At 44.3% G+C, this 23,182-nt stretch overlaps 1 protein-coding gene across 7 annotated transcripts in view; it reads left to right on the plus strand.

Annotated features, from left to right (window-relative positions):
* The window catches only part of KCNMB2 (potassium calcium-activated channel subfamily M regulatory beta subunit 2), a 313,774-nt gene extending 298,091 nt beyond the window's left edge, over positions 1-15,683 (plus strand). For all 7 annotated transcript variants that reach the window (XM_083739924.1, XM_083739925.1, XM_083739922.1 and 4 more), the window contains 2 exons: positions 2,022-2,217; positions 12,413-15,683. In XM_083739924.1, the coding sequence (XP_083596050.1) occupies positions 2,022-2,217; positions 12,413-12,697 (481 nt within the window). In that variant the 3' untranslated portion in view covers positions 12,698-15,683. The remainder of the gene's footprint in view (positions 1-2,021; positions 2,218-12,412) is intronic.
* The last annotated feature ends 7,499 nt before the right edge of the window (positions 15,684-23,182 follow it).

Raw genomic sequence — 23,182 nt, forward strand, 5'->3', positions numbered from 1 at the left:
GATTAAATAGGGATGTCCTGCCATACCCTCCAACATTTAGCGCATGAAAATAGGGACGTCCTAAGGAAAAGTGGGACGTTCTGGGATCAAATCAGAAACCGGGACAGCTTCTGTAAATCCGGGACTGTCCCAGGAAAATAGGGACACTTGGAGGGTTTGATCATTTTTAAAAGTCAAACCAGTTGAAGAGATAGATGATAGATGATAGATAGATATAGATGATAGATAGATGATAGATAGATAGATAGATAGATAGATAAGATAGATAGATAAGATAGATAGATAGATAGATAGATAGATAGATAGATAGATAGATAGATAGATAGATGATAGATAGAGATAGATAGATAGATAGATAGATAGATAGATAGATAGATAGATAGATAGATAGATAGATAGATTAGATAGATAGATAGATAGATAGATAGATGATAGATAGATAGATGATAGATAGATAGATAGATAGATGATAGATAGATAGATAGATAGATAGATAGATAGATAGATAGATAGATGATAGATAGATATAGATGATTAGATAGATCTAGATCTAGATGATAGATAGATGATAGATGATAGATAGATGATAGATTGGATAGGTAGATGATGATAGATATAGATAGATAGATAGATAGATAGATAGATAGATAGATAGATAGATGATAGATAGATAGATAGATAGATAGATAGATGATAGATAGATATAGATGATTAGATAGATATAGATCTAGATGATAGATAGATGATAGATGATAGATAGATGATAGATTGGATAGGTAGATGATGATAGATGATAGATAGATGATGGATAGAGATAGATGATAGATGATAGATAGATGATGATAGATAGATAGATAGATAGATAGATAGATAGATAGATAGATAGATAGATAGATGATAGATAGATAGATGATAGATAGATAGATAGATAGATAGATAGATAGATAGATAGATAGATAGATATAGATAGATAATTGATAGATGATAGATGATAGATAGATAGATAGATAGATAGATAGATAGATAGATAGATAGATAGATGATAGATAGATATAGATAAACAGATAGATAGATGATAGACAGATGAGAGAGAGAGAGACAGACAGACAGACATCCTAAACACCTGTGAATGTTTAGCAGAAACCTGTCATAAGCAGACACACTTGAATGAAGCAGACAAAACCAAGAGAGAGAAATCTGGTAAAATTGTATTAAATAACATAAGAAGAGCCCACTGGATTAAGCCCATAATGGCCCATCTAGTCTAGCATCCTGTTCTCACAGTGGTCAACGAGATGCCTGTGGGAAACCCGCCATCAGGACTTGAGCACAAGAGCCCTTTTCCTTTGTGGTTTCCAGCAACTGGCATTCAGAAGCATAGCTGCCTCCAACTGGAAGCCATTGGTAGCCTCCTTCTCCTCCAATAGTTTTTCCAATCCTCTTTTCAAGCCATCTAGGGAGGGAGAAAAACTTCATTTTGGTGGCTCTTTTCTCAGCCTTATTTACCTATCTAATTGCCATGTTGTGGTTCGCCTCAGGTTTTCCCAGACCACGTCCGGGAAATAGGCAACAAAATGTCACCAACAACTTTGACTCCCCCCCCCCACCAAACAAAAACTAAAACTAAACAGTTTTGTCCTGATTTTCACTTTGGGGAATATGGCAACCCTACTAAATGTCCTGGACTGGTCCTGAATGGATTACATTCGAAAACCGAGGTACACTGTAATAGTTGCAATAGTAATAGACAGCATAAAAATAAAAATAAACATAATAACAGTCCCCACCCCTTTAACAGGCTATGGATTATTTAATGGCAAAAGTCAGCATGTATAGCCATATATAATAGGTCAACACCAGTACTTTTAATTCAGCCCAGAAACTAATTGGCTGCCCATGGTGTTATAGGCTCAAACCATCTTGTTCTGCTGAGCAGTCTGGCCATGGAATTTTGCGGTATTCCAACCTTTTAAAAAGCCTTTTCTCTGTCCAAATTCTCTTATTCCCTCTTTCCTGGCCAGTGTTTGGACAGCAGAAACGCAGTGCACGCTCCTCAACATCTCCATCACAGAAACCTTCAACTGCTCGTTCAGCTGCGGTCCGGACTGCTTGAAAACCTCTCAGTACCCGTGCTTGCAAGTGTACGTCAACGTATCGTCTTCGGGGCAAAAGTGCTTGCTTTACCACACAGAAGAGACAATGAAAATTAATTCTGAGGTAAGAACAAATCCAATTGCTCATCCATTTTCAGTGCAAATGGACTCGATATTTGCTAAGCAGGGGAGCTGGAGAATCTGTGGTCTTCCAAAGGTTGCTGGACTGCAAGGATAGGAACTGGAGCCCTTCAACATCTGGAGGGCCACAGGACCCCCACCCCTGGTTTATATTGACTGACAACAGCTCTACGGGTTCCGGGCTGCAGTTTTTCCCAGCACCAGTGGCGTAGCGTGGGTTGTCAGCACCCGGGGCAAGGCAAGTAATTTGTACCCCCTAACCCGTGGATTTGCGCCCCCTAACCCTAACCCCCAGATGTTGCGCCCGGTGCAGCCGGCCCCCCCTGCACCCCCCACGCTACGCCACTGCCCAGCACTGCCAAGGGATGCCAAGATAAAGCCTGGGACCTCTGGCATACAGAACATGTGCTCTGACGCCAAGCTACAGCCCTATTTCCTTCCATACTAAACAGAGAACAAGCTTTACAATGCAGAGAGTATATATTTGTGTGTAGAACGCTGCCTGCCGGACGGCAAGTACATCTGTACCAATGCCACATTACCTGCACATCACAGCGCCGTTCTGTAATGTGCATCTCTCTCTCTCTCCAGATGGCTGTTTGTCTGTCTTTGTGTAAAGGGGCACGGCAGGTCCTTCGACTCTGCGTGGATGATGTTCAGGCAAATGTATCTATTCATTATCTATACCCAGGCACTCATAGATGCAGCGGTCCTTGTTACATAGAGATTTAATTGCCCGAGATAGGGTGAAATCAGATACCAGAGCCCAGATCCCCGTAATTGCTGGCAGATGTATAATTGCAAACGCCAGCATAACAAACGTTGGGTTAACAGCTTGTTTTGTGATGTTCCACTGGCACAGCAGGAGGCCTGCCCCACAGCAAGCACACACGGAGGCGCTGCGATGCTTCAGGCCTTTCTAGGCAATTGTTTCGGCCCGTTTTTCAATGAGAGTGCAGCTGCTCTTCAGTCATTGCAGCAGCTTCAGCATCTACAGCCAGTGCGTGAAGCTTCCTGAGTGCATTAGGCCAGTCACTGCCACTCCGCCTGCCTTACAGGATTGTTGTGAGAATAAAACAAGGGAGGAGGAAGAACCAGTGCTTTCCTTCAGCCAGAGCGCACCGGAGTGCAGTTCTGGCACCTCTCAGGTGGGCGCCATTGAGGACTGGTGGTGCCCCCCCCCCCCATTTCTTTCCTTTACATTCTTCTGAAAAACCCAAAACGAACATTTCAAGTCAAAATGGAAGCCAGCCAGCGTGTGCAAGTCTACACTTTTTTTAGATCTATAACTCCACCTAGATCCTAGCTGTGATTGGTCAAGCTACAGGCTATATATATATATAGTGATGGGATATATAGATGTTGATATTATTAAATTTTCTAATTTACATTTCAAAATATTCGTTTAAACTACCATTGATTAAAATATCAGTGACTTCCCTTCTTCTCTTTCCATGGTTCATTTTGCATACCATACATCCCTGCATATTTTACATGAACTAAATCACTCAGGAATCCATTGTTACATCCATCAAAACCTATTTACACTGTTGAATTTATCTTAATGCTACCAGCATTTTTAAATGAACACAATTTTCACTCATATATTCAGTAAACATTTTCCAGTCTTCTTTAAATGTACATTCTTCTTGCTCTCTTATTCTACATGTTAAATCTGCAAGCTGCACATGTTATTGTCATTCTTCTTCAGTTGGGACCTCATTCGTTTTCCATTTTTGGGCTAACAAAACACAGGCTGCCGTAGTAGCATACATAAATAGTCTTTTTTGACACCTGGGAATTTCCCTCTGAATTATCCCCAACAAAAAGGACTCTGGTTTTATTTTGTTTTTTGAAAGGTACTTTTAAACATTTTTTTCAATTCATTATATATCATTTCCCAATACCCTTTTACAAGTCCACCACATATGATAAAACGTACCCTCAACCTCATTACATCTCCAGCACTTATCTGATTTGGACTTATACATTTTAGCAAGTCTGTTTGGAATTAAATAACATCTATAAATCACTTTCAGGTAGTTCTCCTTCAAAGAATAACATGCTTTGAATTTTAGGCCGTTGTTCCAAAGTTTTTCCCAGAGAAACAGCGATGGGCTTTTGGCTTTCCAACCAGGCCTCTACCATTGCACTTGTGCAAATTTGCACGAGGGCCCTCCAAGCTGCCCTAGCCACCTGCCTGAATCTAACAGAATGAGGGAGAGGGGTGCATTTATTTGACCTGCACCAGAACAAGGGGCAGCCCCCAAACCAGCCAGGGAGGCATCTTGCCATAGTTTTTAGCACCTCTGCGGGTGGTGAATGCAGCTGTTGTCAAACCAGCATCTTTTCAGAGCTGCCTCAAGTCGCCTGGCGACTTATTGTAAGAGCTTCATGGTAAGTTCCAGCACCTATTTTTCTGGGGGGGGGGGGGAGCACTGAAAGCACTGAAAAGAACAAAGTATGCTTGGATATCCCAGGTGAAGGGTGGGATAAAAATGTAATAATTTTCCATTTTTGGCTCAAACAGCAGTTCTTTCCCCATTGCTCAAAAGAGCGGTATTTTAGCACTGGATAAAATGTGATTATTCCTTGTGTAGGGAATTGAAAGGGGTAAACCCACCTTGGGGACTGTGTGCTGTCAAGGAGAACATACAGAACAATGCCTGTCTACCAGCTATTCCCACCCACCCGCTGCTGAAGCAGCAGTGGCATTTTCTGGGACTTTGCACACTGCACCGAGGGAGGCAGAGAAAACGCTTGCGGTTTTTCATTCTTCAAAATGCCCATCGTTATTCCATTGTAGAGACAGGACGTAGATCTTGGCCTGCAAAAAAAGAAGAAGAAAAAAGGTGGTTCAGAGAGGGGACCTTTTTTATTTTTAAGCCTCTGCTTTCCTGACACTCTATCTCTCCATCCCACACTGGATGCAACCAAACCAGAGGTCTCAGTATAGCCAATATTCATCCACAGCATTGCTCCAATGGCGAATGGCAGAATCCAAAATAAGACCTTTCTTTTTGTACCAACTAAAACGGCACAAAATAGTGAGCAAGCTTTTGCATTGTGCTTCAAGCCCCAAAACCCATCCCCCATGGAAATAAAGACACAGTGGAGACAAAATGTAGTTTAAATGTTAATGGGCAATTTTTGGCCACAACTTTATTAAAATACACAAATGTGACTGGTACTGGCTTAGACATTGGTATCAAACTATATCTGGCTCCTGCCCCACCCTGCAGGAAGCCTGGGAGGGTAAACAACCAGCCGGGGGATCTCCGTCAGTGTATATTGACTGGTGTTCACCCCTGAGATTCCCGGGGATCTTGGCATGGCTCTAGCCCCTCTCTGGGCTTCGGACGAGATCCAGACCCCCGGATTCCTTTAATGGAATACCCTATTCAATGGAGGGTCAGGTGACAGCCGCACCGCAGCTCCCCACATTCCCCTAAACCAATGCCTAACCGCCAAACCTTGCAAAGTTGTGATGATTGCTAAGAGGTAGGCAAAAACCAAGTGGCCACAGCCAATCTGCCACGTTGGAAAAAATTCCTACCCGGCCGCCATTCCAAAACAGGAGACCAACCGAAGTCCAAAGCAAGGCCAAACACGACCTAATTAACAGGTGGGCGGGCGGGTGTTTGGCAGCGCAAAGCAAAAGGAGGTCCCTACGTCGCACTGCCAAATAAATACCCCCAACCTTGCCACGCTGCTGGTTGGCTAAAGGCCATTGGCATAACTGTGGCACCACCAGCTTGGAGCAGGGCAAGCCCCACCCACAAGCCGGTTAGGGAAGAGTTTCAGGGCCAAGCACAACATGGACCCTCTGTTAGGAGGATCAAACTTACCCATCTCTGGGCTAGATGTTAAGAAAAACAGCTAAAGAGGCAGCCAGGGAGTGCAGAGGGGGATGTTGGGCATGATGTAAAAACCCCAAACTCTGGAGTTTGCAACTATTTAAAGACAAGAGTGCAAAAGGATGTTATGGCAGTTTAATTAGCTTTGGTGGTGCTTGGTGCAGAATAAGATGTTCAGTTATGCAAGGATTACAGGGCTGGATAAACAACAATGGTAGTTCTCATGTTTAGTTGTTGTTGTTGCTGCTGCTGTTTTAAAAACATCTGTATTTCACACTCACGCAAACACCACGGGAGCAATTGTTAGCAGAAAAACAGCTAGACAGGAAATGGTTAAATAGCAATTATGCCATTCCATCTGCCAAGCTTATCACCTCCCAGTACCAGGCTCCTTTAAGGGCTTTTTAATGTGTCAGATAAAAGTTACCAATGGCTGCCTGCAATGTCTGGTTTGGCCCTTAGCTGCTATGCTACATTAGCTCTTGAAATCTCAAAGAGTTTCTGCCTGTTTTTATTCACACTTAAATCCCCCCAGCTGCTGCTTCCTCTTAATCTAATGCAGGTACAGTTAATGCTTGCTTGACTCAAGGCTGTTTTTACAGGTTATGATTGCCTCTCTAGGGCTTCCTCTTCTTTATCGTTCCCCATCCCGCCCTCTGACATACCATTGTGCAAACTGAATTCCAAATCAGTTTTGTTAATGCAACATCCCTTGATGGTAATGCTTGACTTCTTGACCTAGAATGGAATTTAAAATACTCTTGCCGAGTCCTTCAGCAAATCCGCTCTAGGCAGAGATGTTCCGTGTTCATCTCAGAGGCGAGACAAGCTCCGTACCCAAAGAAGTTCCTAGCAGCAACCAGGACACAACCATGCTGTTGTTGACTTCCAATTTTTCTGGGCATGGTTACTCAAACTCCAGGCCTGGTGTGCCCTTGAACCACTCTCCTCCACCCATCGTGCATGTATCTTAAGTGGCTGAACTAGTAAGGCACAGAAAAGCTCAAGATACACGTTGATCTACCCACACTTAGTGGTTATCTCTGAGAAATGTAGAAAATAACAGGATATCTTTATACGAATTCTTCAAACTTACACGACCCCTTAAAAATTAGCTGATGAAGGTGAGTACATCAAAACAAGGCCCTGTTCTGGTTTCTGATCCATAAATGACTTCTAACTTCTGCTCAGTGATTGAAACTAAGATCTTCACATCAAATCTGACTATGGACTAACATGAACTTATCTCTACTCATAAACTCTTATCTCTAATACTGTAATGAATTATTGTGTTATACATATCCTTATGAGTTTGAGTTTGTAATCTCTGTGTGAGTTTGTAATCTCTATTCGAGTTTGTAATCCTTGTCAGAATACATACTTTTGAATGGGTTAGTTTTTGTTACAATTGACTATTGATTTGCGAGTAGGGACCACTCCCACTATTGAAACTTATATTGGCCACAGTTCTTTGAAGGAAGGCACAAGACTGGGGGTTGATCATCAGGTGAGCTGCGCACAGGTGAGCTGAAGCGAGCTGCCGGTCAGTCCTGTGGAGCCTCCTTTTATTGAGACAAATATGCAAACTAGGCAGATACATTTTGGGCTGTGACCTTTACACATCTTCTGTCCCGAGATCGTGGGGTGGTACAAAGTTATTTTGGCACCTGTTTCCACCGCGTCATTTCCCCCTTGCACAGTGTATGACAAAGGAGACAAAAGGTCTCAGGGACAAAGGTTACAGACAGGACACCACCTGAGACCGCAAAAGATCAGACAGAGGAAACGATGTACAGACAGCTATGGCTTGTCTGGGGGGGTTTGTGTCCTGCACCCCAGGGTCACGTGTGCAGGCTGCCTGCTGGTGGGGAAGTGTGCTCCCTCCGGACCCCACTCCCCACTCCATGATATCCATACAGTTCTTGGTGTGCTTTTTTCTTGAACTAGTAAGGCAGCAGGTAGTTAGAGCTAGAGCCCATGGCAGGTGGAGCCAACTAATTTCCAGTTTTGTCCCCATCTTCCTCCCTGTTGAGTTCTGCAAAGGCATAGGAAGAGCCTGCTGTCTCAGGCCAATGACCCACCTAGTCCAGCACCTTGTTCTCACAGTGACCAACCAGGTGCCTGTGGGAATTCATCAAGCAAGACCCAAGAACATGAGTTGTCTTCCCTCCTGTGGCATTCAGAAGCATTACTGCTTCTGACCATGAAGGCAGAGCGTAAGCATACTGGCTAATCACCATTGATAGCCTTTCCCTTCATGATTTTGTCCTCCAATCCTCTTTTAAAGTCTTGGAAGTTGGTGAGCATCATTGTGTGAGTTCCATAATTGTGTGAATCCTTTCTTTCATCTGCCCTGAATCTTCCAACATTCGGCTTCATTAGGCCTCCATGTGTTCCAGTGTTATGTGAGAGGAATAATAATAATAATTCTCTATCCGATTTCTCCATGCCATGCAACACTGAAACTAAGGAGGAGGAATGGGCTATGCAGAATTAGATAAATTAACAGGAAGGATTCAAAACCTTCGGGATCAGAGATTCTTAGAAGACTGGAGTAAATATATTAACTATTTGAAAAGGAATTGTGATGAACAGATTACGCTAGTAAGATTGCAAGAAGTTTTGTAAGGTGAATTATCTGAAATATTACAAGAAAGACTATGAAAAGAATTATTAGTTAAGGACAATTAAATGCAATATAGAAATTAAGAAATGCAGAATAAGTGATAAAGAGCGGGAAATCATCAGAGGTGTTGACGGAAGTCTAAAACATTGCATAAGATGAGAAGATATGTTGTATGACTGTTTTAACTGATATGTTGAAAAATCAATAAAAATGTATATATATAAAAAGAAACTAAGGAGGAGGAAGCTGGCTAACAGGGCCACTTCCTGTTCTGGTTGTAAGTAAGAAGGCAGGCAGGTGGGGTCTGGCTGAGGGCAGCTTGAATTTGGTGGGGCAGTGTCCCATTTGCCCAAATGGATCAGCCCTCACTGACCTTAGGAGCATAGGAACCTGCCTTATACTGAGTTCTGTCTCAGTATTGTCCACACTGACTCACAGTGGCTCTTCAAGGTTACAGTCAGAGTATTTACAGCCCTATCTGGAGATGCCTATCTAGGACCTTCTGCATAGAATCATAGAATTATCAAGTTGGATGGGACCCTGAGGATCATCTAATCCAACCCCCTGCAATGCAGGAATATGCCGATATGGAGGAGACAGGGATCGAACCCGCAACCTTGGCATTGTCAGCATCACGTTCTAACCAACTAAGCTATTGCATGCAAAGCAAATGCTCTACCGTTGAACTGCAGCCCTCCCCCCAGCCTTCACTAAGTGTGATCATGGTATAATCATTGGTCTCTGGTCACGTCCTTTTAATTTCTAAACAAAGAACTGGATCCTAGATCTGTCACACCAAATGGTTAGTCTAGCTCCCTACTAAGTTACTTACACTGCACTTTTAGATCTCAGAATGGACTTGAGAGGTGATGCTCCCCAATGAACAAATGACTTTTAATTGTTGTTTTCTTGCTCCTTACCTGCTTCCAGAAGCCTGTTGTTATTTAATGAAAATGAAGGACAGGCTGATCATGTTTATTTAGACGCACTGCCAAACAGTGGGCAAACTTCATCCATCATAAGCTTCCTATGAATCATGCATAAGGCTCAACTGCAAGATCTTTTTACAAAAACTTTCAGATGAAATCTGAGGACTCAGGGAGATGGTGGGCGGCAAATGATTTCCTGAAGCCAGATCCTGGTCTCTGACTGACCTTTTTCACTTCCACCACTGTGTAGTTTGAGGTTCTGGTAGTGGCAACACCAGAACCTAGTGGCTGCCGCTTTTCTCTCTGCCAGGAAACCAGGAGTGGGGAACCTGAGGCTCTCCAGATATTGTTGGATTCCAATCCCATCAGCCCCAAACAGCCTGGCCAATGACCTGGGGTGGTAGGAGTAGTGTCCAGCAATGCAGGTTCTCCACCACTGATGTGAGAAGAAGGTTACTGCTCTGATCATCATGCAACGTTGTTCTGAAGCCGACCAGAATGATGGAGATGCTTCCTACTTTCATTCTACTTTTAGGCAGAATAAGGAGAAATAAATTGTTTCCACTAATCTCTGGGAGGCCATCACAACACCAGTAAAGCACAGTATTTATGTTTTCCTGGTGTGGATAGGAGTGACTGCAGTGTTGTTTCTTCCCATGATGCCAAGGAATGTGAGAGACCCTGGACCACATGGAAGTATCCCATGTTGCACCTCCTCTTAACACCAGCAGTAACTCATTTCCCCAAGTGTTAACACTTAGGGATGTAAAAAGCCATTGTTTTCCATTCTGCTCTGCGTGCATCATATACAGCACTGTTTCCATTCCGCTGCGATTCATCTTCCACTAAAAACTACGGTACAATATTCGTTTTGCTTTCTGCTTCAGCAAAATTATGTAACTTACATTATTTATATAAACTGCTTCATGAGGGACGGCATTCCACAAATCGGAACCACCACTGAGAAGGCCCTGTCATGAGTCAAGACCTGCTGACAAGGCCTCACCTGCCGATCACAGAATTTGAGGTGGTTCATATTGATGAAGGCACTCTTTTAGGTACTTCGGTACCAAGCCATTGAGGGCTCTGTATGCCAGTATATACAACTGGGTCTGGTAGCTCAATGGCAGCCACTGCAGCTCTTTCAGAACCAGTGGCATATGGTCGCATTGGGCCACCCCACTTAGCCCGCCTAGCAATGTTGAGATTTGTTGGTGACTTGTGGAAGTCTGTTGGTAGTTCACCACACCTCAACCAGGGTGATGTATCAGAAGACTATGTGGATCCCCGGCAGAGTCTTCCAGAGATTTCCTGCTCCCAGCTGAAAAGCTTCTTCCAGAGTCCCCAGTTAAGGGAGGAAACAGTTCAAAGTAACAAAGCATTTATTGTTTCCAGACAAAAGACAAAGGCAACCACTGTTATCCATTAAATACAGTTCTTCTGGTTTTTGAAGTAGAAATACATATGTGCGGAGAGATTCACTAACACTATCGCAATGATAACTCACGCTACTGTGTAAAAATCACAGCCTCTCACAGATTCAGAATCAAACCCTGACAGCAAACAGGGCAGGAGGGCATGCAACAGGACAGCAGAACGTGGACAAGACATCATATAATGAAAGCAATGCCCCAGAGACCGGGATCCCCATCTTTACACGTAGGCCTATTTCCTGAACCAATGAGGGCACGAATGACTCAGCAAGTCATACGCTCAACCTCGCGGGTGTTGCTATGGTAACCCAGTGCACCCGGCACTCTTATCTCAGGACATCCAGGCTTGGGGGCTCTGCTCCTCAAGACGTGAGCCCAAACACTGTGTAATTTAACCCGAGTTTTACCTCTTTTCTTCCTACTATAACAAGGTAAACATAAACGGTGAGGTGCTCTTGCCAGTGGCAGGCAACAATAGCTGATGGTTACTTCCAGCTGTTTGGCTTGACGAGGTGCCATCTGTTCCACAGGCTGAGAATACAGCTGTGTGCGCCAAAGTAATGAAAGCAGGAATCTAGAGTCTGGGACTTAGCATGGGTCCCTTGGGGTACCCGTTGTCACTTTCCCCCCCACCTCCAAGCCATCTCGGAGCCGGTGGTATTACTGACACTGCTGGGGAAAGAGTGAGACTTGTGTCCCAGAAGGTCTGCACTACCAAGCCTCAGAAGGTCAACACAAAACCTGCACAGCCTTTTCAGTTCATTGATCACACCAATCCCAGAGGCAAGAGAAAGCACTTAGATTTCCAGCAGAGACAGAACAGTAAGAAGAATTCTGGGTGTCCTTTTCTTCTATCCCTATATATATATTTCTCTGAGTTTTGCAGCCCAGTACCCAGATTCTGGTCTAGACTCCAGCTGTTTCAGCTGCTACGCTTTGCTTTTCTCTACTTTTGATTACTAAGGGCTTGGGGAGCTGAAAAAAAAGATTGGATTTGTTTTCTTTTCAAATAATCAAGCCAGTTTGTTGGAATATTTACTTTGTAAGTCACAAGCGATGCCGAAGCAGGAAATGTGAGTGTTGCTTCCTGTTTTCATACTTCTGTAATATCCGAAAAGGGATCTTGTAAATCTTCCCTAGGGGGGAGCAACATGTGCCTCCATGCATGATTCTTGACTGATTGGTCAAAGCTAAGTAAATACAGATCCATTCTTTGAGGAAAACCATATTTGTATTTTAAATGTATGGGTGTATATACATATTCACAAGCATTTGGTTTGGCCAGGGATGCATACTGTCTCTTATCGCATTTGTCTTTCTCCCCCTCCGACAGTGCTCATATATACCCAAGTGTGGCAAGAACTTTGAAGAGTCTCTGTCCCTGGTGAATGTCGTCATGGAGAACTTCAGAAAGTACCAGCACTTCTCCTGTTACTATGACCCCGAAGGCATTCAAAAGAATGTATTGCTAACCAAACTCTACAGCTCCAACGTGCTGTTCCACTCCCTCTTTTGGCCAACTTGTATGATGATAGGAGGGCTTGCTATCGTTGCCATGGTCAAGTTGACCCAGTATCTGTCCCTCCTCTGTGAAAGGATCCAAAGGATCAACAGATAGAAGCAGCCGGCTCGCTTCCGGGATGGATTGACAGCTGAAATACTGTTGTTGTTTTTTTTCATTCTTCACCAAAGAACCTTAAGTTTGTAACGTGTACGTCTGTTCTAAGTTCCTTATATTTTTTATGAAGTAGAGCAATAATGAAAAAAGGCTGTTCTATATGCAAACGTGATGCTGTTATTATGCAGGTGATGGGAGAAGGAATCGCCATTTGCGTTGGCCGTCTACATAATCTTGGTTTACGCTGCAAAATCGGTACTTCTTTCTTTTTTCTTTTCCCTTTTCTTCCTTTCTCCTTTCTTTTTCTACAGCCAAAATAGGGCTCAGTGTGACCCATTTGCCAAGCCTTGTCGATGAAACGCATCACCATTTCGTTGCAAACCCATTCTGGAGGGATGTATTACATTGCTGCGTGTGTGTTCATGTGAACTGCTTAAGTTCCACTTCAGGCTGCAGAGGGCTGCAGAGGCTTGGGGAGTAGAAGGAAATTTGGAGGACGGTGAGAGAGGGTTGATTTGTCTGGATGAACTAAGATGGATTCAGAAATGTGGTATCTCTAGCTGCCTCCTAAACCAAGGTCAAAGGGCAGCCACACATTAGCAGGAAGTCAGGGTGTGCATCCTCTATACATCCAGGCCCTGACCCAGAGATCAAACTTCACCACCGCTAAAATCTTTAGCACATTTTAGCCATGGTTGATTTTCTTGGGATGTGAACAGAACTTACTTTCTTCTGGATTGCAGGGAGAGGGGGGACCCTCAAAGTTCTGGATCAGAGCAATTGTCTTCATGTTGGCTTCATGCTCAGGGTTAAGCTTTCCCTTCCAATGTTTTAGACATTTATTTGCAATATCTTGGACCCACAGATCATTCTCTACCAAAGCTATAGCCAAAAAAGCAAACCCCACAAATCGCATTAGTCTACCACACACGTCGACTTCATTCATCTCCGACTCCAACCTGAGCCCTGTGGGCAGAGATGGGACCAGAAAACACTTTCCGTACAAGTTTATTCTCTGTATTTTTTTTCCCTTGTAGTTGCTACCATATCACTGTAAAGAAGAACTAAAAAAAACAAAAATACAACCCATAGTCAGCTATTTTTTCATTTTTTACTTCCAACTATTTTAGATTTTTTTACTGTATATTTAAAAAAAGAAAAGAAAAAAAGAATACTAGACAAGAGGACAAAAACATATATTAAAACCTAGTGGTGTATTGTAATACCAATATGTTATATTTTATTATTTCTTTTATTAACTGAAAGTGAGAAGTGCCCTTCTTGTATTTCGTAATGTCCAAACCTGGATATGCCTGTCACTAAGAAGAGCAGCGTCAGGGGCGGGGGGAGTCTTAGAGGCCGTTTACAGTGGCATTTCCACTCAGATAAAACTTAGGTCACATCTACACCATAAACTTAAAGCTTTCTTATACAACTTTCACAGTCAAGGAGAATCCTGGGAACTGTTGTTTGTTAAGGGTGCTGAGAACTGTAGGTCTATGAGGTCAGCGCCCATAGCAGACTACAGCTCCCATGATTCTTTGCGGGATTTAAAGTGGCGTAAGAATGTGGTTGTGACCATTCTTGCAAAATATCCTTCAATTTGAGAGGCTAGTAAAGAGAATGGGTAGCATATAATATTATTCCTAGAGAAGTGGGCTTTTTTAACCAGTACACAGCAAAATAAAAATTCAAGGGCATATTGGGCAGGGAGGGGGTGAAATTCACACGATTTACTGAATTGCGGTAAGGCTGCAGAACCAGGAACATGCATAAATCATAGCTGCTTCCAGATGAGCTATTTATTGTGCATTCTGATTTTCTTGGAGGGGTTAGACAACATTGTGTCAAGGCAAATGGTACCCCCCCCCCCACTTTCTACTGCATTTTCCCATCACTTTACTTATCACAAAAAATCTGATGAAGTGCAAGATCTCCAGACCAAGTTTGATTACGCAACTGGAATTTGCCAACATACGATTGAATCCCACCCGAAAAGAGGGACAGTCTGGAAGCACGCTATGTACGTGCTCTGAGGTATGCATTACCACTAGGGAACACTAAGGGGCTGCCTAAGGAGACACTTTGCAAGTGATAGTAGCAGGTCTTGTTTCTGTTGTTCCAAGCTCCGCTTTGGTACAAGCTCTTGAAAAGAAAAGGTGGTAGATTTGGTGGTACTAAGAGCCAGAGAATAGCCACACAGCAGGCAAAAGATCCAAGCCACCATATGAAGGTGGAAAGATGGTAGGTGGAATGGGTCTGAGTAAAGCGTGAGTAAAGTGTGAGTAAAATGTGAGTAGGTGACAACTCATCAGATATTGGGAGGAGTGGAAGTCACAAAATGGAAGAGAAAAAAGAGGAATATCAGTTTGGGGCAGTTTTGAGGGTCAATGTTGAAGCCCAATATGCCATAGGGATAAATGGGAAAGGTGAGCAAGGCAAAACTTGCAATGAATTTTTCCACCCATTCTCTGTGGGATTACAAATAGTATTCACAACTTTTGTTAGATTATACTCAAAAGACAATCTTGTCAGGTTCAGGTCATGGAACGCCTAAAAGGCAGAATGTGAGGTATTCACCAATCATATCATCCCCTAAAATTAACATAGAACTTTTTTAAAGGAACTATTTATATGTGTATTGGAAGCAAAGGTTAACTTTTTTTTTTTTGCCAAAAGGAGAAAGCACATTTTATCTGTCCAGCTCGTCCATTCTCCGCGTACTTCTCCCCCCTCCTCTGCCACCTCTCCAATAATGTAACGTTGGGGGGAAACGTTATGGTGTTACAAGACTCCATGAACTGTTCAAGTGTCGTCTGAGCTGTACAATTGAAGTCTGCAGCAGTGAAATTAATCTTTGATCTTGTAATCCATAATGCAGCTTTTTTTCTCAGGCAAATAAATTCCTGGGGCGTGTAATCAGGACTTCAAAACTGTGTGATTTGGTACAAAAATTATTCAATTAAACCTTTGAGATTTCAATATGCTTGGCAATCAGAAATGGCCTCTTTTTTTCTTCCCTCCCCATGCCCCCCAAAAACCCCATTTTGTAGGATCTATGTCAGGGGTCAGCAAACTTTTTCAGCAGGGGGCTGGTCCACTGTCCCTAAGACCTTGTGGGGGGCCAGACTATATTTTGGGGAGAGAGAAAATGAGCAAATTCCTATGCCCCACAGATAACCCAGAGATGCATTTGAAATAAAATCACACATTCTACTCATGTAAAAACACAGTGATTCCCGGACCGTCTGTGGGCTGGGTTTAGAAGATGACTGGGCCTGATCCGGCCCCCGGACCTTTGTTTGCCTACCCATGTTCTATGTTCCCAGCAAAATCCCAGCAAAATTCAGCCTACGATTAGCCTCTCTTACTGTCTTTCATACATACCTGGGAAAATTCGAGGCAAAGTCTTCTGAGTAATTGGTACTGCCCTCCTATGCAGTCTTGTGCAACAATCTGTGAGCAAGACTCATTGAACGCAGTCGCATCTTCTAAACCCAAACCATATACCCAGAGTGTAGGGTTGCCATACGTCCAGAATTCAGCCCTCGCAAATGGCGTCTGGGCAGAAATTGTGGAAATCCGGACGTATGGCAGCCCATGTCAGTAATGTGGTGAATTTCATTAAAGATAGCTCAAAAACCCATAGCTCAGCAACTTTTGTGTTCGGATATTCACTTATCGAAATGTGGCAACCCTACCAGAGTTCGTAAGAGTGCGGTCGCATTCCCCAGCCCAACCAAGGGATTGTCTTCCATGAACATGGTTTTAACAGTGAGTCTGTAAGTGACTATGGAGGCCAATTCTGGATCCACACGTCCTTCCACAGTGGGGAAATTGGTTTCCGGGCAGGAGTTGATCACGGTGAGGGTTTGCCAAGCGTGCCTTCCTCTTAGCACGTTTCTCACTTTCGTTCTGAATTTGAGCGTCTTCAAAGCCCATGATGCCTTTGGTAAAGGCTGTTCTCCAACTGGAGCACTTGCAGGCCAGTGTTTCCCAGTTGTCGGTGTTTATACTACATTTTTTAATAGATTTGCCTTGAGTCTTTAAACCTCTTTTATTGACCACCAGCATTACGCTTTCCATTTTTAAGTTTTAAAATGTTAAGCTTTAAATGTAGAGTGCAGATGGAGCAGAATTTCAGCCTCAGATATCAGCTTCTCTAAATAAAATAACACCACAACCTCACACACCTTTATTTGCAAGCAAAATGCCGCAGTCCTTTTGACTGTCTTGTTTATCCTTCCCTGAATCTTCTAGAACAGAAGTCAGGGGCTTGAGGCCTGGGTGGCCAAATTCAGCCCTCCAGAATGCTCTGTCTGACCCTTGGAACTGGCCCCAGGCCACATATGTCACTGGCCCTGCTTTGCCCCCCACGTCTTGCTGAAATCTGTCCTTGAATTCTGATGCTGCTTCTTATTGACCTGGATGGAGACCAGAGAGGTGGGTGGGTGACCCCTAATGTGTCAAAGTTAAATTTACACTCGTTGCTCCACCCACTTCTGCCAATCCCATTTGGCCCTCACAAGGTGACCCTGAAGGTAATGTGGCCCTTGGGCTGGAAAAGCTTCCATGCCCATTCCAGAAAGATCTTGGGAATTGCAATTCGGAGACGTGTTCAAAATTTCACACTGCCAGGTTTCCACCCAAGGGACGCCAACATGGGGAAGTTGAACATTGTCATGGGGAAGTTGAAAATCGTTTGATTTTGCTGACAGCAGTTGGCCTACTGGTGGGAGTCCTTTATTTGTGTTTCTCATAGCAGAACAACACATAAGTGATATTTTGAGCATCATTTGCTCACAACATGGGAGCAAAGAGCACGGCCATCACTAGCAGTCCTACAGCTGATATTGTACACTCTTTGCCCGATGTCTGCTATGTGCCTTTGCACATAGCACTAAATGCACAAAAGATTCATCAGGAAGCACTGGGGTTAACCCTGCGCCCCCCGACACAAATGTTTGTGCTCAGGGAGCAGCATGTGACATTCAGAACGACATTCAGAGCGGGCCTACTCCTTGCTCCCGGTGTTGATGTACACAAGAGCAAATAGCACCCAAACAGGGCTAGAATATTCCAGAAACGCATTTGTGTTCAGGTTTGGCTTGCGAGCCCTTCTGGCTTTTATTTACTCTTCCCTCCATCTCCGTTTATGAACAATAATTAAAGGCTCACTACATTTCTGTCATGGGTGACCAGCTTGGGGGACAGAAAAGTTAACTGAACTGTTCAAGGCCACCGGTTCTGGTGGAGACAGGATTGCAGAGCTTCTGACCTCTAATTGCTTTTCCTGGGAGCCAAGAGCTTTGTCCAAGTAATCTCTGAGAAGTGTGAAAAGCAACAAAGGGGCACAAAAATAGAGAACAGCAACCAAGTCGGAAAAAATAGCCCAACTTATTTTCTGGGCTGAAGTATTGCCTTCTCCCCAAGGTTGCCAAATCTTCCTTAAAACTCAACAGAATTCTGAATGCTCTCCCTGCTGTCAGGACCGGCAGGGGAATTTAACTGTTCCAGTTCTCCGGCTGGTAATTCACTTTAAATTATTGTTTTACCTCACTCAATCCAATTACTTCACGTTATTTCGCTGCCCCACCGTTCTCTGTGCTAATGTCAACAAAATGATTACAGGCTGCAATGGCGTCAAGATGTTTCACCCACAGGAGTGCCGGTAAAAATGTTTATGGCCTGACATATTGAAAACAGCATTTGATGTGTAAATGTCGAGGATAATCAGCTCTCCTGTCACTAACAAATAAAATGCGGGAAATATGCAGCCTCTAAAATGTCATCCATGGGACTTTGAAAGCTGCCTTCGCGCCTGCCACGTAAATCCTCAAGCAAATGGACTGTGTTTTTTTGTCAATCATCTCCCGGAGGGCCGCATCTGATGAGAGCTATTTGCCAGTTGTTGCTCTCACATAATGGATCTCAGAAATTTGAATAAGGATCTCGGCACTCAGCTGCCCCACCACCACCCCACCACCACCACCCCATGTGCTGGAGCTTCTGAAATCGCAGGCGGGTGGGTAGATTCTGAGAAAGACCTTTGTGGTTCTCAGGACCAACCTGGAAAATAACACCTCCTATTGAAAACAGCCCCCTGAACATGTCTTTAAAAAAATAAAAATAAAATTTTATTATTAATTTTATTAGTATTCTCCACACAACAAAAACAAAACAAAAAATAACAAAACCCAAAAACAAGCATACAAAAAACCACAAATCCAAATCTTACAAATTCATATTATAAACACTGATAAGAAAAACAAACATTGACTTCCACCAATCCCACAGCACCTCCTTTACCTCTCATACCTCTTCCTGCTTTCCTGTTTTCCTTGTCATCTCTATCCTAGCATCTAGATATAAATCCCTCTCTCTTATCCTTTCACTTCACAAGGTTATTCCAGACTCAGCCAGTTTTCTGTCCTCGAACCTTGGCTTTTAAGGTATTCATTTAGGCACTCCCATTCCTTTTTCACCTCACTCCCTGCTCATGTCTTTCTATCTAGAGGAACCCCTTCACCAGTATGGTGCTCTTCAAATGTTTTGGACTACAGGTCCCATAAACACCAGACAGTGCTGGCTGGGACAGATGGGAGTTGTAGCACAAAACAACTAGAGGGTACCAGGTGGATGAAGGCTGTAATTAGGCATGGGGAAGAAATTTAATTCCATTCACATGGAAAGGCAAATCTACAACAGTCACACTTCCTGAAACAAAACACAAACCGAAATACTGCTACCCTTCAGAATTCACCTTTATTTGAATTTTGTAGTACAGTTCTCCATGAATTTAACCAAACTGTGGGAGGGAGTGGAAGACAGAAGTGCCTGGCGTGCTGTGGTCCATGGGGTCACAAAGAGTCGAACACGCCTAAACGACTAAACAACAAAGTGCAGTTCTCCAACCAAATAAGATTTGCAGAAATGTAGAGTTTGAGGGGAATTAATAAAAATGAATAGATTACTGAAAACAACATACAAAAATGTAGGTAAAAAGGTAAAAGGTAAAGGACCCCTGGACGGTTACATCCAGTCAAAGGCAACTATGGGGTTGCAGCACGCATCTCGCTTTCAGGCCAAGCAAGCCGGCATTTGTCCAAGACAGCTTTCCAGGCCATGTGACTAGCATGACTAAATCACTTCTGGCACAACAGGACACTGTGATGGAAGCCAGAGCACAAGGAAACGCCATTTACCTACCTGCCACAGCAGTACCTATTTATCTACTTGCACTGGTGTGCTTTTGAACTGCTAGGTTGGTAATACAAAAATGTATTATATTAGGGAAAACTAATGCACAGTGCATGGCGCTGTGGTCTAAACCACTGGACCTCTTGGGCTTGCCAGTCGGAAGGTCGGCAGTTTCAGTCCGTGTGACAGGGTGAGCTCCTGTTGCTCTGTCCCAGCTCCTGCCAACCTAGCAGTTTAAAAGCATATCAGCATGAGTAGATAAATAGGTACCACTGCGGTGGGAAGGTAAAAGGCATTTCAGTGCACTCTGGCAGCCATCATGCTGTCCCATTGTGCCAGAAGCAATTTAGGCATGCTCACCACATGACCTGGAAAGCTGTCTGTGGACAAACGCCGGCCCCCTCAGCCTGAAGCGAGATAGGTGCCACACCCCATAGTCAAGTTTGACTGGACTAAACCATCCAGGGGTCCTTTAACTTTACCTGTATTAGGGGAAGTTGCTTGCAGTAAGTGTGTGCATAAGTAAAAATTGCATGAAACCACATTTGTAGGAGAAACTTGCACTAATATGCTGGTTAATTTTCCATGAGTATTAAAAGGGGGGGAGGGACACAAATTGCTGCAGAAATGTGGAGAGCTGGATTTAAGACTGGAACATGAGAAACTGGGAGAGCCAGAATGGACAGATCCTTCCATCCCCAGCTCTGATAGACCTTGCATTTGACCAGATGATGGGCTACAAAGCATGATAATGTCAAGACAAAGATGAGGTTCTACTGGAATGACCAAGGAGGAAAGAGCTGGGCTCATCTTCAATGGGAGAAAGTTATTTACCTTCATTTCAGAGGGAAAACCATCCAGGAATCAGCCTATCAAGGCCACAAACTAACGTAGAAATGAAACTGGGGGAAAGATGTCTGGCTTGCTTGGTATTTGAGTGAGGTTAACTCTGGGGTCGTGGGACGCGGGTGGTGCTGTGGGTTAAACCACAGAGCCTAGGACTTGCCGATCAGAAGGTCGGCGGTTCGAATCCCCACAACGTCAAAGTGCAAGTGGATAAATAGGTACCGCTCCGGCGAGAAGGTAAACGGCGTTTCCGTGCGCTGCTCTGGTTCGCCAGAAGTGGCTTAGTCATGCTGGCCACATGACCCAGAAGCTGTATGCCAGCTCCCTCGGCCAATAAAACGAGATCGAGATAAGCGCCGCAACCCAGAGTCGGTCATGACTAGACCTAATGATCCCGTTACCTTTTAACTCTGGGGTCAGGTATGCCAGGATGGGATGGACAAACAAGAAAGCCTAGCTGCATTTAGATACACAGAGAGCCCTGTGAAGAGAGGAGTCCCAAAGGAGTCGATGACCCTCAAGGAGTCCTTCCAACTCTACAATTCTGTGATTCCTTGAAAAGAAATAAGAGACTTGCCCAAAGCCCCCAGTGAAACCAGGAAGTTTTGGGGGATATGAGGATGCTCTGAGCCTAAGGCCACAGCTGTACTATACAATTAAAGAAGTATTATACCACTTTAGGACACGGGTGGCGCTGTGAGTTAAACCACAGAGCCTAGGACTTACAGATCAGAAGGTCGGCGGTTTGAATCCCTGCAACAGGGTGAGCTCCCGTTGCTCGGTCCCTGATCCTGCCAACCTAGCAGTTCAAAAGCACGTCAAAGTGCAAGTTGATAAATAGGTACTGCTCTGGCGGGAAGGTAAACGGCATTTCCGTGTGCTGCTCTGGTTCGCCAGAAGAAGAAGAAGTGTTTGGATTTGATATCCCACCTTTCACTCCCCTTCAGGAGTCTCAAAGCGGCTAACATTCTCCTTTCCCTTCCTCCCCCACAATGAAGCGGCTTAGTCATGCTGGCCACATGACCTGAAGCTGTATGCTGGCTCCCTTGGCCAATAAAGCGAGATGAGCACCGCAACCCCAGAGTCGGTCATGACTGGACCCAATGGTCAGGGGTCCCTTTACCTTTATACCACTTTAAACAGTCATGGATCCTGCCCCAAAGAACCCTGGGAACTGTAGTTTGTTAAGGGTGCTGAGAGTTCTTAGGAGACCCCTGTTCCCCTCACAGAGCTACAATTCCCAGCGTGGTTTAACCACCAGCCCCTCTTCCTATGGAACTCTGGGAACCATAGCTCTGCGAGGGGAATAGTGGGGTCTGCTGACAGCTCCTAATTTCTAAGCTCGCTTTTATCATTTCAGCTTTGTGGGAAAGACACACACTGCCTAAGGGGGCAGGTGGAAACAAAACAAAACCCTTCACTAGCTAGCAAGGTCAAAACGTGGCCTTGCTCTTCTCCGGTATGTGGGACAGAGCCCGTTGTTTTCAAGTGGGTTTGCTGACGTTCTGCATCGCCGGCTACATGAGCAGAACTTCTCAAGGTTGTTCCCAATCACATTTTAATGATGTGCATGACACCGACACTGCAGTTGCGAGAAGACTGGAGCGCGCTAGAGTGCAAGTAACTCTCCTCACAGTAGCTAGGTTCTTTTTATTTACTTAAAACTACGTTCACTCTGCTGTTTGCCAAAAGTTTCATTGTGGTTTACGACAATAAAAGCAGCAACAGCCTGACAATAAAATAATAGAAAATAAATTTATTTATTGTATGTGCCCATTTGCATTTATATCCCTCCAAGGAGCTCAGTGTGGAATATATGGTTCTCCCCACCCATCTACCTTCACAACAAAGCTGCAAGGTAATTTATGCTAAGAGTGAGTGACTGGACCAAGGTCACTCAATGAGCTTTATGGCTGAGTGGAGATTTGAACCCTGGTCTCGCAGGTCCTCGTTCAGCACTGTAATGTCACGGACTGGTTGGATATAGAGGAGTGGTGGGAGGAGCCTCATTGGGAACCTCCCCCCCCCCCAAGGGAAGAAGGCTCAGAGTCCAGGAACTGTTGATGGGACAATGAGTGGTCAGAGGGAGAAGATTGGGAGAGGAATATGTCGGAAGCTGAAGAGGTAACAGGGTTTAGTGAGCAGGATGAGGCAGTCCAGAATCAGAGGCAGAAGCAGAGGAGGGTCAAGAGGCAGAGTGGAGGCAGGCTGCTGAAGAAGCCAGGGGTCTCTCTCTCCTGCTGCGACCAGATCCACTCACCTCTGGTCTCCCAGAACCAGAAGAGGTATGAAGAGGGAGGAGCAAAGACAGCCATGACAACAGTCTCAGATTCCTTGGGAGGGACCCGATGTCAGGGATCAGGCTGGGGAGTACTACTCTGAAGGAGGAGTGGTGGGAGCCCCCTTCTCCCCCTGCTCAGAACAAGGATCCTGGGGCTC

The sequence above is a fragment of the Podarcis gaigeae genome (assembly GCF_964106915.1).
Source record: "Podarcis gaigeae genome assembly, chromosome: 5".
NCBI lineage: Eukaryota > Metazoa > Chordata > Lepidosauria > Squamata > Lacertidae > Podarcis > Podarcis gaigeae.